Source organism: Oryx dammah, unplaced genomic scaffold (genome assembly GCF_014754425.2).
Source record: "Oryx dammah isolate SB20612 unplaced genomic scaffold, SCBI_Odam_1.1 HiC_scaffold_22, whole genome shotgun sequence".
Taxonomy (NCBI): Eukaryota; Metazoa; Chordata; class Mammalia; order Artiodactyla; family Bovidae; genus Oryx; species Oryx dammah.
This window is the reverse complement of record NW_024070206.1, coordinates 8,359,218-8,374,402: the sequence shown is the minus strand read 5'-3', so window position 1 is coordinate 8,374,402 and position 15,185 is coordinate 8,359,218. Positions and strand designations below refer to the sequence as shown.

At 42.2% G+C, this 15,185-nt stretch overlaps 1 protein-coding gene across 1 annotated transcript in view; it reads right to left on the bottom strand.

Moving 5' to 3' along the window:
* MBD2 (methyl-CpG binding domain protein 2) overlaps nt 1–15,185 on the bottom strand; it is a 70,419-nt gene that overhangs the window by 38,540 nt on the left and 16,694 nt on the right. The window contains exon 3 of the mRNA XM_040264217.1: nt 13,165–13,324. Within this exon, the coding sequence (XP_040120151.1) occupies nt 13,165–13,324 (160 nt within the window). The remainder of the gene's footprint in view (nt 1–13,164; nt 13,325–15,185) is intronic.

Below are 15,185 nucleotides of genomic sequence, written 5' to 3'. Positions count from 1 at the left end.
AAGAGATATTCATGTCCCAATTTGAGAAGCAAAGACTTTATTTTTCTAAAGTCGTTTTCCTCATCTGTAAACGAGGTAAATACAGTAACTATTCTTAAGATTCTTACAAAAATCAAAACAAGATAATGCATGGGTTATGCTGCTGCTCAAGTAGCTTTCATTAAGTCAGTTATTGAACAAATATTGAATGCCTACTATGTGCCAGGTACAGACCGTGTGCTGTGTATAGAGTCATTCACAAATACCAAAATCCTTCAGAGCTTACACTCACAGGGCAGCAAGGAGACAAAACAGTGGTATAGATTATAGTCTTGTTGTCACATAAACTCTGAATAAATAGTAGCTATCTCTATTATCTGGAGAAGGCGATGGCACCCCACTCCAGTACTCTTGCCTGGAACATCCCATGGACAGAGGAGCCTGGTAGGCTGCAGTCCATGGGGTCACGAAGAGTTGGACATGACTGAGTGACTTCACTTTCACTTTTCACTTTCATGCACTGGAAAAGGAAATGGCAACCCACTCCAGTGTTCTTGCCTGGAGGATACCAGGGACGGGGGAGCCTGGTGGGCTGCCATCTATGAGGTCGCACAGAGTCAGACACGACTGAAGCGACTTAGCAGCAGCAGCATCTCTATTTTCAGCACTATCATCTTACCGAACATGCTATTGAAATTTAAAACCTTAACCTATTAAGCTTCCCCATAAGGAAAGTCACCTCCTAGTTAACGCAAAGAGGAGCCTGAGCTTTAGGGGGAACCAAGATTATCCTCAAAACCTAATTCTGGATTTGCTCCCGCATATACACGGTAGCCAATGCGTTTCCACAAAAGTCAAAAGCCAACAATATAAAGTGCTTTACAGTCCTTCAGTTTTTTCATATGATTCACTCAACATAAAATCCACCATTTTATACAATTCAGTGGGTTTTAGTATATTGACATTCAGTGGTTTTTAGTATACTGACAAAGTCGTGCAACTTTGCAAAAAGGTTTTTGCAAAAAGTAAAGAAAATATGTATCTGGGATTTATGATTTTGTAATGAAAATCCACTTCATGTAATATCGTAAATAGGATAATACCTTTTTAAGGAGATCAATGGAATATTGAATATGTAAAAGATAATAAAATGGGTGGACTCTACTTTGAGCTCATTAAAAGAGGATGTAGTTAATTGAAGTGGTTTGAAATTCATCACTGAAATCAAGTTTTGAAGAATTTTGTTTGAAAAGTACCTTCTTGGAACTTTAGTTAATATGAGGTCATAAAAGGACTGATGGCTAATGAGTTTCAAACAGAGCAGCTCTGCTCAAACTAAGGCTTCTACTGCATGGAATTCATTATCTCCTTTACATCTGGGCTGGCACTAGCAGAGTACACAACCTTAGAATTATGAAAACAGTCACACAAATCATTTTCTGCAGGGCTTCATTCTCTCATTGAAAGAGTCTAAACGTCAAGTAACTCTGCAGGACCTATAAAACTTAAGTGAAACTGACAACCACAGACAGAAGCTCCAACATCCAAAATAAATGTTGACAGAACCATACCACGGGCAACTATGTCTCTACATCTACTCTCATTAGCACAAAGGTCAAGCCCAGAACCTCTCAGAAGCTCTAGTACACTGATATCTCTGAGGAACTAACTTTTAACAAGCTGAACCTACTCATACTGAACAGACCACTCTCATCAGCAAGTCTGTCTGCTAACATGGCTAGAGTTCTTCCGTTCACTGTTTGCTTCCTAGAAATCTTTATTCCATCCGTATCTAAACACTTAGCTCAAATCAGCCAAAAAATGGAACAGTGCTGTTAGTTGTTAATAACTTCTTAGTTATCTTCATTTTTCAGCTAAAGATTTCTGCACATGAGAAAATTAGAAGTTCTCTGGAATGGCCCTTGAACAACGTGAGACTTCGGAGTGTCAACACTTCACACAAAGAAAGCTTTGATCTGTGGTTTTGCAGCCATGGATTCAACCAACTGCTGACTGCTAGCACTGCAGTTATTTACTATGGAAAAAAAAAATTTACATATACGTGGATGGGTACAATTCAAACGTGTTGTTCAAAGGTCAACTTTAGTTATAGTGTCTCTTGCTATATCTTACTCCTTCTTTAATTATTCATTAAATAAGCACTGTCCAAGCCACCATCATTCCAGCTTAGGTAAATAGCCTCCTGTTATAACTGACCCCTGACTTCCACTCCTGCACCTCTATAGTACATTCTCCACACAGCAGAAAAAAAAAAAAAAAATCATATTGCCCTACATAAAGTCCACAAGAGCATCCTATACCCTTCCTCATCCTGCTGTGCCAGGTCCAGTGACTGGGTCTGCCTGCTTCCTTGGCCTCACCTAGTACCTCTCTCCCACTCACTAACCTCCAGCCTACTACCTGTCCTCACGTGCTAAACGTATCCTGCCTTACGGGTTTTGCACTGGCTATTCCCTCTGCTTAGAACACTTTACCCTCTGGTTTTTGTAGAACTGAATCTTCTCATTCAGTTCTCAGCCACAAATCATTCCTTTCTGATCATTCAGCCTAACACAGCCACAGAGTCAATCTCAACCATTCTTAATTAACTGTGTAGCATTTAATATTTAAATTGTGTTAGTCATCGCACTAGAATAAGTTCCACAAACACAGAATCTTCCTGTACAGTATTTCCAGAATCTGAAATAATGTCTGTGCACACAGAATGTGCTAAAAAAAAAATTTTGTGGAGTAAATGATGCATAAAAGGTCTGTTACATGTAAGATCTTAAGTTATGCAGCCCTTATTCCTAAATAGTCTCACTGTCAGTCTTAAACTTATACATGCTATGTTAAGTGGAAGCCACTAATTCAATGTGGTCTACAACATCCATGTCAAAATTATCAAACATAATCATCTCTACTATATACCTCGATTACTAATGTAAAATAACCCCCAGACTTGTTCCATTAATTACTATATAACATGAAGTTATGCTTATAGATACATAGCCAGCCCTACAAAAGTATCCCACGGGAAAATAATCCTCAGATGGTGTTTTTGGCAAAGTCAATTAGAGTGATGTTATAACATGAAATAATGGGAAATAAAGAGTACAAAGAATTTATAACCCAGCAGACTGCCAAGATGAGATTACGGCATCGAAACAATCTATGCACGTTGGCAAGAAGCATGCCATGCTGCTCCTGACAGCCGTGGCTCAGGAAAAATGTTCACTACGGATCTGACAACTTAACCATCTCAGCATAACTTGCCATAACAACTTCTCACCTGTATAATAAAATAACCTAAAATTTAGCAGTGGTTCTAGACAGAGGAGACTGATACGGAAATTAAAACCTTGGGGCACACTATAAGGTCAATTAATAGGGTGTCAACAGATTAAGTAATAGTGATGAAACAGGTAATCACTTGATTGAGTTACACAATTTAATCTGTAACAATAACATTAACTAGGTGATAAACCAGATAATACTAACTAGGGGCTTCCATGGGCTCAGTGGTAAAGAATCTGCCTGCCAAGCAGGAGATGTGGGTTTGATCCCTGGGTCAGGAAGATCCCTTGGCGAAGGAAATGGCAGCCCACTCCAGTATTCTTGCCTGGGAAATTCCATGGACAGAAGTGCCTGGTGGGCTATAGTTCATCGGGTCGCAAAGAGTCAGACACGACTGAGCGACTAAATGACAACAAGGAGATAAATGGAGCTAATCAACTTTGGATTCCAAAAACTTTACTGAGAATTCAGCCTGCCCCAAATGGTAAGACTGTTCTCTCAGGAAGGTGAGCAAAGGTGCTTGTTTAAGGAGCCCATACTCCGCTGAGTAGTCCTATAACATATCAGGCATGTAGTGGGGCTGAGAACTAAGGCAGGAATAAAGTCAGTTCTTCGGGGGCTCAGAGATCCAAACAAGTCCTATTTGCCTAAGAAAGTGCTTCTAAGTTCATTCATAATAGTTATCTGGCAGAGGTACACACACTTCCTTTCTAAAAAATCAGGACAATCACATTCTGAATGTTTGTGTACTCTGCTCTAGCAATTATCAAAATTAGTCCCATCACACCCCACATCCTATCTTCATAATAACCCAACAGCCAATCCCCCCAGATCACACGTCATCATGCAGTACTCATCTCTATAACATTCTGTACGTCCACCCTGTAGTTCAGTGGCCCTCAAACTTTTTTGACTTTAACTTAGAGTAGAAATATATATTTTAAATCATGACTCAGTACACACAAGGGTGTACAGATCACAAAAATCACCTGAAATAATCAGCCTTACTAAATGGGATGTGCGCTGTTTCCTATCCCACTGTCTCGTATCTTAAAAATTCTAGTTATGGTCAAGCGAAACCAAGTGAAGGTCGCTCAGCTGTGTCCGACTCTCTGCGACCCCATGGACTATACACAGTCCCTGGAATTCCCCAGGCCAGAATACTGAAGGGGGTAGCCGTTCCCTTCTCCAGGACACCTTCCCCATCCAGGGATCGAGCCCAGGTCTCCCACATTGCAGGCGGATTCTTTACCAGCTGAGTTTGAAAACCAACCCCTAACCTTACCCATCACTCCCCCTGCCAGTCCTTACCCTGTACACTCTTGGGAGTCAGCAGGCTCTCCTATATCCTCAACATTTTCTTTGAACATTCTCTCCAGTTCCTGGACTTCCTTAAACTTGCCATCCCTCAAAGACCCTATGCCCCTAAAGCTCTTCCAGATAGAGGCTTTTCCCTTCTTCCTGACAACTACATTTCTAAGGCCCAGTAAGTGGTTCAGCTTTCCTCCTTTCTCCCTATTACTTTCTCACATCATTTCTCTATTTTTCCTCCTTCAAAAAGCAGAGCTCCCCTGAAGCTCATAGGGTCTGACTGTATGACTTTCTAACCTACTCCCTGATTTCTCCTTTACTCACTGAAGACTTTAGTTTCTGTTTGTTTTCTTTCCCAACCCAGCTCTTAGTCTTCATTCTTAGAAGCCTCAGTACCCACGTGGATAATCCACCCAGCATCCTGAATCCTCTGACCTGTTCTTCTACCCAGCCTCACCCACCTAACATTACAGGCACAGGCTTGTCTACACTGGTAACTATACCATGTCCAGTATCTCAGGCAAGCATCCAACCTTCCAATTTCTACTTCCTGTTCTTATAACTCACTGAGGACTGCCGTCCAGGTTCTTTGAACCCATCAATACTCCCTGCCCACTGGCTGACCTGTTTTCTTACTCTTTCAAAACCTCTTCCATACTCTCCCCCCCCCCCCCCCCAGTATAGACTCCATGGTCCATCATCATACTGTCAATGTGCTTAAACTTCTGTGGTTTTCCACTGGTGCAACAGGCCCCATTCTTACCTTTCCACAGTATTTAAAATGGGAAATTAACCAAATCAGCATCCCTTTCATCGACCATCTAGTGATTCTCCTTCCTAGTCAAGAAAATTTACTGAAAGAATTGTCCACCATGAGCAATTTTAACTCTCATTCACTTTTAACCCAATCCAATCTGGCTTCTCTTTCCCCCAAAATCACTGGTATCAAGATTATTAATGACCTTCCTGCTGCCAAACTCAATGGAAATTTCTGTCTTCTTTCATTCAATGTTTCAGTGGCAATCAATATACCTGACCATTCTCCTTTTTGAAACATTCTCCTCTCCTGTGTCTCTCTTACCTTTCACAATCCACTTTGCTGATTCCTTGTACTCTATTTCAATCACTGGATTTTCTCAGAGCTTCATTCTGGATCCTTCTGTCTATAAGCTCCAGGCCCATTACTTGAAAAACTACCTATGTAACTTTCTACCTAATGACTTTCCAGCTCAGACCTCTCAATCAGTACACACACACACACGACATGACAAATCCATCTGGATGTTTAATAAGCATCTCAAACTCTGGCCACTCAAAGTTGAATTCCTTGTATTCACCCATATAAATTCTTTCCTAAGGCAATCTCAGTAGATGGCAACCCCATTTACCTAGTCATTCAATCTACCTAAAATCTAAGGGCTCACACTTGGGTACTCTCTGTCATCTTTCACACCCAGTTCATTAGTGAATTCTGTCAATCCCATATTCAGAACAAGACCAGGATCCCTTCACTTCTATCACCACGTATGTCTGCTGCTGCTGCTGCTGCTAAGTTGCTTCAATCGTGTCAGACTCTGCGCAACCCCACAGACGACAGCCCACCAGGCTCCCCCGTCCCTGGGATTCTCCAGGCAAGAACATTGGAGTGGGTTGCCATTTCCTTCTCCAGTGCGTGAAAGTGAAGTCGCTCAGTCATATCAGCCTCTTAGTGACCCCATGGACCGCAGCCTACTAGGCTCCTCCGTCCATGGGATTTTCCAGGCAAGAGGACTGGAGTGGGCTGCCAGTGCTTCTCCGCCACGTATGTCTAGACCATCGTTATTCCTCACTGTACTGTTGTAACAGCTACTCGCTCCTCACTTCTGCTTTTGTCCATTTCTTTCAACTGCACAAAAACCTGTACTTAAGAGTGGCCCACACTTAAGTGAGATGTCAGTGATCCCCTATAAGGACTTCAAGGCCTAGAAATGCTAGATTCATCATCTGTGATCTACTCCCTCCCCTTTCCACCCCCAACATGTCCAACAGAGAGACCAGAAGCCACTCTGTTCCACAAGGCTTAATAAATACTGAAAACAGGACCAGTGTCTTTGGAAAACATTTCAGCTACCTTCCTATTGGCCAGGAGTGTTTCATGGAAGGAATGGGATCTCTGTTTTCAGTTTAGATGCAAAGATACTAGGAAGGTGGAAGCCAACAAGTAGATCTTACCACAATACCAAGAGCTAGTAATCAGACTGATCCTATCATAGGGCCCTTTAGTTGACAACGGGGTCCACAGTTCTGAAATAAATCACCCCACTAAGGTGCTACTTCAATAACTGAAAAAATTCCTCATCAGTTAAACAAAGGTCTAATGTGAGCTATAGCAAGTGAGCTGATCCTTAACATTTTTTGCCAAAGCCTTGCTCCTTCTCCTGCTGTAAAACAGTAGTTAACTTTTTCAATTACATTCTCCTTTGAGAAACTGGTGATGATTACTTTCTCCTTAGGAAAAACCAACAGAAAATATTATACACATTTCAAAGGTTCCTGGAGAACATCCTGAAATGTGGACTCTCAGGTTAGACATCTTCCTGACTCTACCAGTTCCAAGCTGGCCTCTTTCATCTTTTAAAGGAAAAACAACAACAATGATAATGTTCCGTGATCGTGCCTTCTTTTCCAAACACTGTCCTCTTTCCTCCTTCTCTCATTCAAACTTCACAAGAGCAGTCTAACCATTTCATGAGGACAGAGGCAGAAATGCACGTATGCATACATGCTCAGTAAGTGCACAGAAGCTCTGAAAGGGTATACAAACAAAACTGGCTGACAATAATTCCTCTAGGGAAAAGGCTGAGCCTGAGAGACTCAAAGAGGATAGAGATGCGTCTCACAGAATATCCTTTCCACCAAGTGTGCAGGTCGTAATCAAGTAAGATTGAGTAAAAAATTTTTAAACTTTTACAATGGCAGGCTACAGCTTTGCTCATAATTTCTGGTTTCCCAGAAAGTTTCTGGCATTCTAAATATGACTCCTGGTCCTTCTAACCCTCTGATGCTGGTTATATCTAAGTCACCAGGTAACTTATTTGAAAATCCAGTGAACACAACAAAGTCTTTATCCTCCTCCATCTTGCCAGGGCACCCAACAAAAAAACCTCTCCTAGGCTGTTACAACACATTCTCTTCACTCTCCTACTACCTTGCTGGAGGTTCTTTCTGCCTCTCCACATAACTAATTTTTTATTCACTGCCTACAATGTGACGAGACACTTCTCTATCTGCCCCTACATTGGGCAATGTCAATGCTTAGCAAACCACTATGACAGGAGTTCTCACAGCACGACCCGGGAATCCCTGGAAGTCTACGAGATCTTTCAGAGTCCAAGAGATAAGAGTATTTTAACTCAGTCTTCTTTATCTACCCTCTCCCCAAACTTGCTCTTCCTGCCCTATTCCCCCTTGACCACTGTCCCAAGGGACTCACCCCAGAACTGGAGCAGGCATCAGCAGTTCCCACGCTCTACACTCATCAGGGACTCATCTACTAACTTGTCTTGATTGAGTCTCACCTTTTTATACCTCCTGGCTACAGCGTTAGTCCAGGCCCTCACTGCTTCTCTCGACTAAACTGCCCTAACTGCTCTCCCTGCTTCCAGACCCCACCTTCCCCAAATGGTACCCATTCTACATCCAACACCCAATCTGATTCCCACCACTACCACCAACTCACTGAAGTTTCCCAGTGCACAACACTATTGCCCCCAAGAAATATTAGCTCTCTTCAAGAATCTGTTATTATTATTTTGTTGAAGATAATTAGAGCTAATCACCTGCTGGGTGATTTGACGGAGCACTTAGGACAGGGCCACACAAAACCCAATCTCTGGCCACAGCCACAGTAGAAGACTACCACGCACGTTGAGTCGCTCAGTCATGTCTGACTCTTCGCAGCCCCACAGGCTGGGGCCTGCCAGGCTCCTCTGGTCTGTGGGATTTCCTAGGCAAGAATACTGGAGTGTGTTGTCATTTCCTTCTCCTGGGGATATTCCTGACCCAGGGATTGAACCTGCATCTCCTCCTTGGCAGGCAAATTCTTTACCCACTGAGCGATCAGGGAAGCCCAGTATACAACCATAAACCAAGGTAATTCATGAGAAGAAATAATGTCAGACTTATACAATTAATTCCTTCAAGGGACCATAATGCTCTTTATTTCCAAATACATCCAATTTGTGTGACTAGAGAAATATAATGAAAGAACTGAGTCTTTCCAAGGTATTAGCAGCACTGACAAGTCAGGCTGAAATATAATTTGTTATACCAGATGCATATTGTGAGCAAGCTATACAATATATGTCACATTAATGTTAGAGAACTTAAATTTTACTAGTTTTGTGGATTTAATTCATAAATGTTTCAGTGTTGTTAAGAGCTAGAAACACAGGAATTCAGTTTAATATTTACACATATGAAACATTAAAATAAATTTCTAGCAAGAAAACTAAGCTACTGAAGTTCTTTAAATATATCACGCACTGAGGATCACCATACTCTTCTCTATCCAATCTTAAGACTGTTCTCTAAGTGTCTTAAGAAATTAACTTCCTTCTTAAAAGGTTAAGGATCATTATCTCTTAAAACCTTGAAACATCTCCTCTTTGGAAAAATAAAGCCTGCATAAACACCTAAACAGTACTCAGATTTTAAAGCAAAAGTCATTTTTAAGAGGCACACTCCAGAACCGTGCAGTCCAATATGGTAGCCACTAGGCACATGTGGCTATTTAAACGTAATTAAATAAAACTACAAGTTCTGTTAGTCAACCACACTAGGCACTTTTCAAGTACTCAACAGCCACGCGTGGCTGGTGGCTGAAACATCATCACAAGAACTGCTACTGGCAGTGCTGCCCTCCTACGACTCCTCCCTGTGAGTGAGCTCCGAGGAAGCCACTCATGACTTCAAAAAATCAGCTAGAGCTTGACGACTTCCAAATCACTCTCTAGTCTTTTTCCATTAGCCAAAGGGAATAACCTCAGTAACAAACCGGTTATTTTAATTTGACTTTATCAACTAAAGAGATGGAAGTAGGGGCTAGAAATAATTATGAGAGTGGCAAGACAATCAATAAGGTACAATGTAATCTAGAACAGAACAGATTTCCAGGGTGAGTCTGAGACTGAGTTTGAGACAAACAGGAAGAGGTACTGCAAAAGCCTTAGTAAATATCAACTGAAAGACAATCTCCACTCTACTGTACCCACCAATCCTAAAAGGATTAAAAACCATTTTTAAAGTTCTTCAAAAGGTATCTTTCCAAACATACTTGAAGATATTCACTCAGTAAATTCCCCTCTGATACAAAAGATATACTAAAATCAATATACCAGTCAATATAATCTATAATTTATACTGTTTATAATTGTATTGCTTATAATTCAAAGTTTATATTGTTCTTTACATTTCTAATTTTTTCAAGATAAGAGTCTTTAAAAAAAATCCCATTCCTGAGTATGTAGCTGAAATAAAAGCACTAATTTGAAAAGATACATGCGCACCCAAATGGTCATAGCAGCATTATTTACAGTAAGCAAGACATGGGAGCAACCTAAAGTGTCTATCAACAGATAAATGGAGAAAGAAGATCTGATATATAAATGTACACATAGACAGACAGACACACCATACACACCACACACATCTCAGAATACTACTCAGCCATTAAAAAAAAAATTAAAAAAAAATAAAAGAATGAAATTTTGGCACTGCAATATGGATGTATCTGGAGGGCACTATGCTAAGTGAAAAAAGTGAGACAAAGACAGACAAATACTGTATGTCATCATTTATATGTGGAATCTAAAAAATAAAACTAGTGAATATTTGAAAATATTAATGCAATTAATGAACTTCAGCCAGTTTCACAATCTAACTTCAAAGCCAAACTCTACCTCAGATTCCTGTTTAAATCTCTTTAAATCTGTATATCTCTCAACTTTCTCTATACTGCATTATTACTTAAGAAAGACCTGGTATAGTTATTAATTACCCACAAATATGTTTTCTGCCTTATAGAGATAATGTTGGTGTTACCCCAAAAGGGAGCTTACTCAGAAAAAAAGGAAAAACTCCATTTTCTGTCTTAACTAAAATAAAATCAGATGCAAAAATAAGATCAGGGCCCCAAAATTCAGACAGAGCACTTTCAGAAAATGGTAACAAAAGGCATTTCCAAAATATGTACGGTGTATTAATTTATTCAATCAACATTTACGGCCACTATAAACTTCTGGAATGATGTGAATAATAAATAAACATTCAGCAGACATTTATTAAGTACCTACCGTGTGCCAGGCGTTGGATTATATATATATACCAAAACAAAGCAAAACGAGAGACATGGGCCTTGCCCTCGTGGAGCTCACAGTCTAGCTGCAGCAGACCGACAGCCACAGACCTCGTGGCCAAGCACCGGGGAGGCCTCCGGGAGGAGGGCCTGGCTCCGGGCGGAGGGTGCAGGGCAGGCTTCACAGAGATGGAGACAATGGAGCTGGGCCGCGGATGAGGAGCAGGTCACCAGATGGAGGGGAAGGGGGGAAGCACATTCCAAGCAGAGGCAACAGCACATGAGCAAGCAGAGTCTTGAAAGCACATGCCACGGTGCAGGATGACGAGCAGTCCAGCGCAGCTAGAGCGGAAAGGTGCACACAAACTAGAGAGATGAATTAGTTTAGGTTTGTAGCGAACTGTAACTAGCAGGAGGTGTATCTCCATATCACACTGAGTGTAGCTGAACTGTGATTCTGCTAACAATGGGGTGCCTTGGAAGTATTCCGTTCATTTTCATAAATATTTTAGCCCCTTCAAAAGATGTCCAGGACTGTTTAGAGCTTTAAAAAGGCAGTTTCAGAAAAGTATATCTTAATTTTCCTCTTACATTAAAAAAGCAAAATAAACCCAGAATCAAGATTTTCTTAAGCTGAAATCACACAGCTTCACCCTTAGTTACACTAGTGACCTAGTTACTAGTGACCCTAGTTGCACTCAGGTCCTAACTTGAGCACTCCCTACTCCTACCACTATATCCCAGCCCCCCGAACACCTTCAGAACCATCGACAACATAGTTAGGTAGGCAACTCAGAGGCGATTCCAAGCATCCCTTTCCAGCTCTGCCTCTCTAAACCAGGAACCTGCCAACACCACTTTGGAAACTGGGCCAGGTGACTAACACAATACGTGAGGACAAGCGCATTCTCACCTCCACATGATGCTTTTGGAAATCAAGCTATTGTTTAAAAAAAAAAAAAACTATTAAGCTAAATTCTGAAAAAAAAAAAAAGAGGGATATGAAGCAGAGACCCCATATTCTCCAGAAAAAGTAAAAGGCGAGGAGGAAGGGAGGCTGGGTCAGAAAGTTTCCCATCCGGGCCCCCGGGCGACAGCGTTCACCGAGGCAGCTTGGTGCTTAGGAAGCTATAACGGGAAAAGGAAAAGAACACACTAGGTGACTTCACGGAAACGCCTATTTACTGCTCACAACAACGCTAAGGGAAAGATTTTATGATCATAAGTTTACAGATGGGAAACCTGAGGCCATCAGAGGTTAATCAAGGTGCCAGTGACTGTGTGAGCTAGAAGAGGCAGAGCCAGAACATGAACGCATGACTGCCTGGACCCACGGCCCGCTCTCCGACACACGGGCTCCTGGGTCCTCAAGCGAACACAGCGCTCCCAGGGGGCATGCAGGCCTACGCCAGTCACATCCCTAGAAAGAAAAGTCCTTCCTTTTCCCTCCACCGCTTTCACGGTCAGTGTGAGACAACCGTGTGGTAACACACATAACACGTGTTTCTCTGAAATTTAGAGGAAAAAAAACTGGGTCGGGGGGAAGGTTTATAAGATTAGTTGTTTGGGGGACAGGGGGAGGTGGGCGCTTTCTTTGTAAAGATATTGGGGGCTTTAATACAATTAAATTAGCATAATTCAAATGCTACTCATGTAAATTCTTACATGATATATCATCAACTAAGCAACTCACTAAAGGTAAGAGCTAATGGAAAAATCTCCAATCACAGTATTAGAACATGAATGTTATTCTTCAATACCATCGAAAAGTCAAAATAAAAACTGTTCTTTCTCAAATCCTAATCCTGAAAATTAACAGGGACGTATATATAAACTATGTGGTAAGGGTACTTGCACCACAATAAAATTTTGCCTCTTTATGGGCAACACAAACTATTTTAAGGGGTGGGGGTGGGGGTGGGGGTGGGGAAAGGAGACCATTAACATCGACAGAGAATTTTTTTGCCAACAGTCCCAATGGGGCCCAGAGTGTGATATACGTTGGCCTAGGGAGATACTGAAATGTTGTTTTCAACATCGTTACTTAGGCTCTCTCTCTTTGTAAGCCAACTACCAGAAAATTAATCAGATTTATTAAGTCAAAATGCTTTGCAGGGGGGAGAAGGAAGGGAAAAAAAAAAAACCAAACTGGTGCATTCAGACAACCAAAACTCCAGTGACACAGAACAACGCAAGAGACTTAGGGGAGAGCTTCTGAAATAGCACTCATCTGATTAACCCACCTTATTCTGATTAAGAGGATCATTCCGCAGTCTCTGTTTGTTCTTCTGTAATTTACTAGGCATCATCTTTCCAGTTCTGAAGTCAAAACTGCTGAGGTCAACAGTATTTCCCAGATACCTTGCCAACTGAGGTTTGCTTCTGAACTTCTTACCACTCGGACTGGAAGAAAGATAACATTAATTGTACAAAAGGCAACAATATATACCCCAGATCGCTACCTAAACCTTTTCTTCATGCCTGCCTTTGTGCTCCCAATTAGTATCACATCATGGCTTTACATGGAGAAGGCAATGGGACCCCACTCCAGTACTCTTGCCTGGAAAATCCCATGGACAGAGGAGCCTGGTGGGCTGCAGTCCATAGGGTCGCTACTAGTCGGACACGACTGAGCGACTTCACTTTCACTTTTCACTTTCATGCACTGGAGAAGGAAATGGCAACCCACTCTAGTTTTCTTGCCTGGAGAATCCCAGGGACGGGGGAGCCTGGTGGGCTGCCGTCCACTGGGTCGCACAGAGTCGGACACGACTGAAGCGACTTAGCAGCAGCAGCAGCAGCAGCAGCAGCAGCATGGCTTTACATGTTTATTTTTTCCAAAGAAATATTAAAAGTTTTAAAGGAACGTCTTAACTTCCTGAAGAAAAAGATAGTGGGTCTGCCACCTACCATACCACCCCTACACACACTGCTGGAACACACGGCAGATGTGAATACAGGTTATCCCGCTGGCCACTCGCCCAGCAGCCACTGATGGAATGCCAACCCAAAGAGCACACACAGCACACGCTGCAAATGGCTTCTATTTTACCCATTTTCCAGACTGATTTTTGAAATGCTTTTTTCCCTGTATCACATGTACACAATGCCAACCGTAACTAGAAAGAACTTCAAAACAAACTGTTCTGATGTCAACAATTCTTGTTAAAAGCACACTGAGGGACTTCCCTGGTGGTCCAGCAGTTAAGACTCCATGCTCCCACTGCACGGGGCCCGGGTTCCATCCCTGGTAGAGGATTCAAGATCCCACAAGCCGTGGAACACAGCCAAACACACACACACCACACACACCACACGCACACACACCACACACACACATACACACCACACACACCACACACACACAAACACCACACACACACACACACACAATCCACCAAACACACACACACCCACACCCACACCCCCACCCACCCCCCCCACACGCACACACCCCTGTAATCCATATAACCTTTGGGCTACCGATCTAAACTCAAAACACAACAGGAAAAAAAAACTGAATTCTGACAATAATAAATGCTCCCTAATGTTACTAAAACGAGAAAAACTAAGGTAAATGCCGGGGGCCAGTGTGAGCAACTCCGCCCATGGCAAAGGTCATGAGGAAGGAGGCTTGGCGTACGCAAAGGCGTGATCAAGCCTCAGGAAACCCCCTGTTCCCAAGCATCTACCCTAAAACCAGAGTCTGTTTTATGCTCTCACTTATGCCTCTGACTTTACGGGGGGCTCTCCCCCATAACCGTTTCTCTCGGAGGAGTAAACGTGCAGCTCCAAGGCAATAAAAATTCCTGGGCATGACAAGAGTGTTTCAGCTTCCGGACTCCTCTGAAGGTAATCTAGCCCGCCTGTATAGGTTCGTCCGGCCACATGTGATTGTTTACAGCCTCCCAACCTGAGAGGCACGAGATGCTTTAGACTTACAAAAGGCAAATTCTTTTGGGGAGTTAGAAATTATTAGTATAGTGAGTTGGTTAGGAATTATATTGGTGAAGGGTTTTTCATTTGTTGTGTCAATAATTGCTAATTCCCTGCCCTGGGTGGGACAAGGATGTCTCAGGTCAAACCTCTCTGCCTACAGACTAGCTTGTGTGACAGGATTATAAATACTCCTGCCACCTGATTGTTTACTACCTCTCAACCATAAACAGCACAGAGAGTTTTGGAGTATTTTGAGAGTGGTGGTGCCTGGTTTAAGAAAAAACACCCCTGGAAAAAATAAGTTTTTTGGTTATCAGAAAGACAG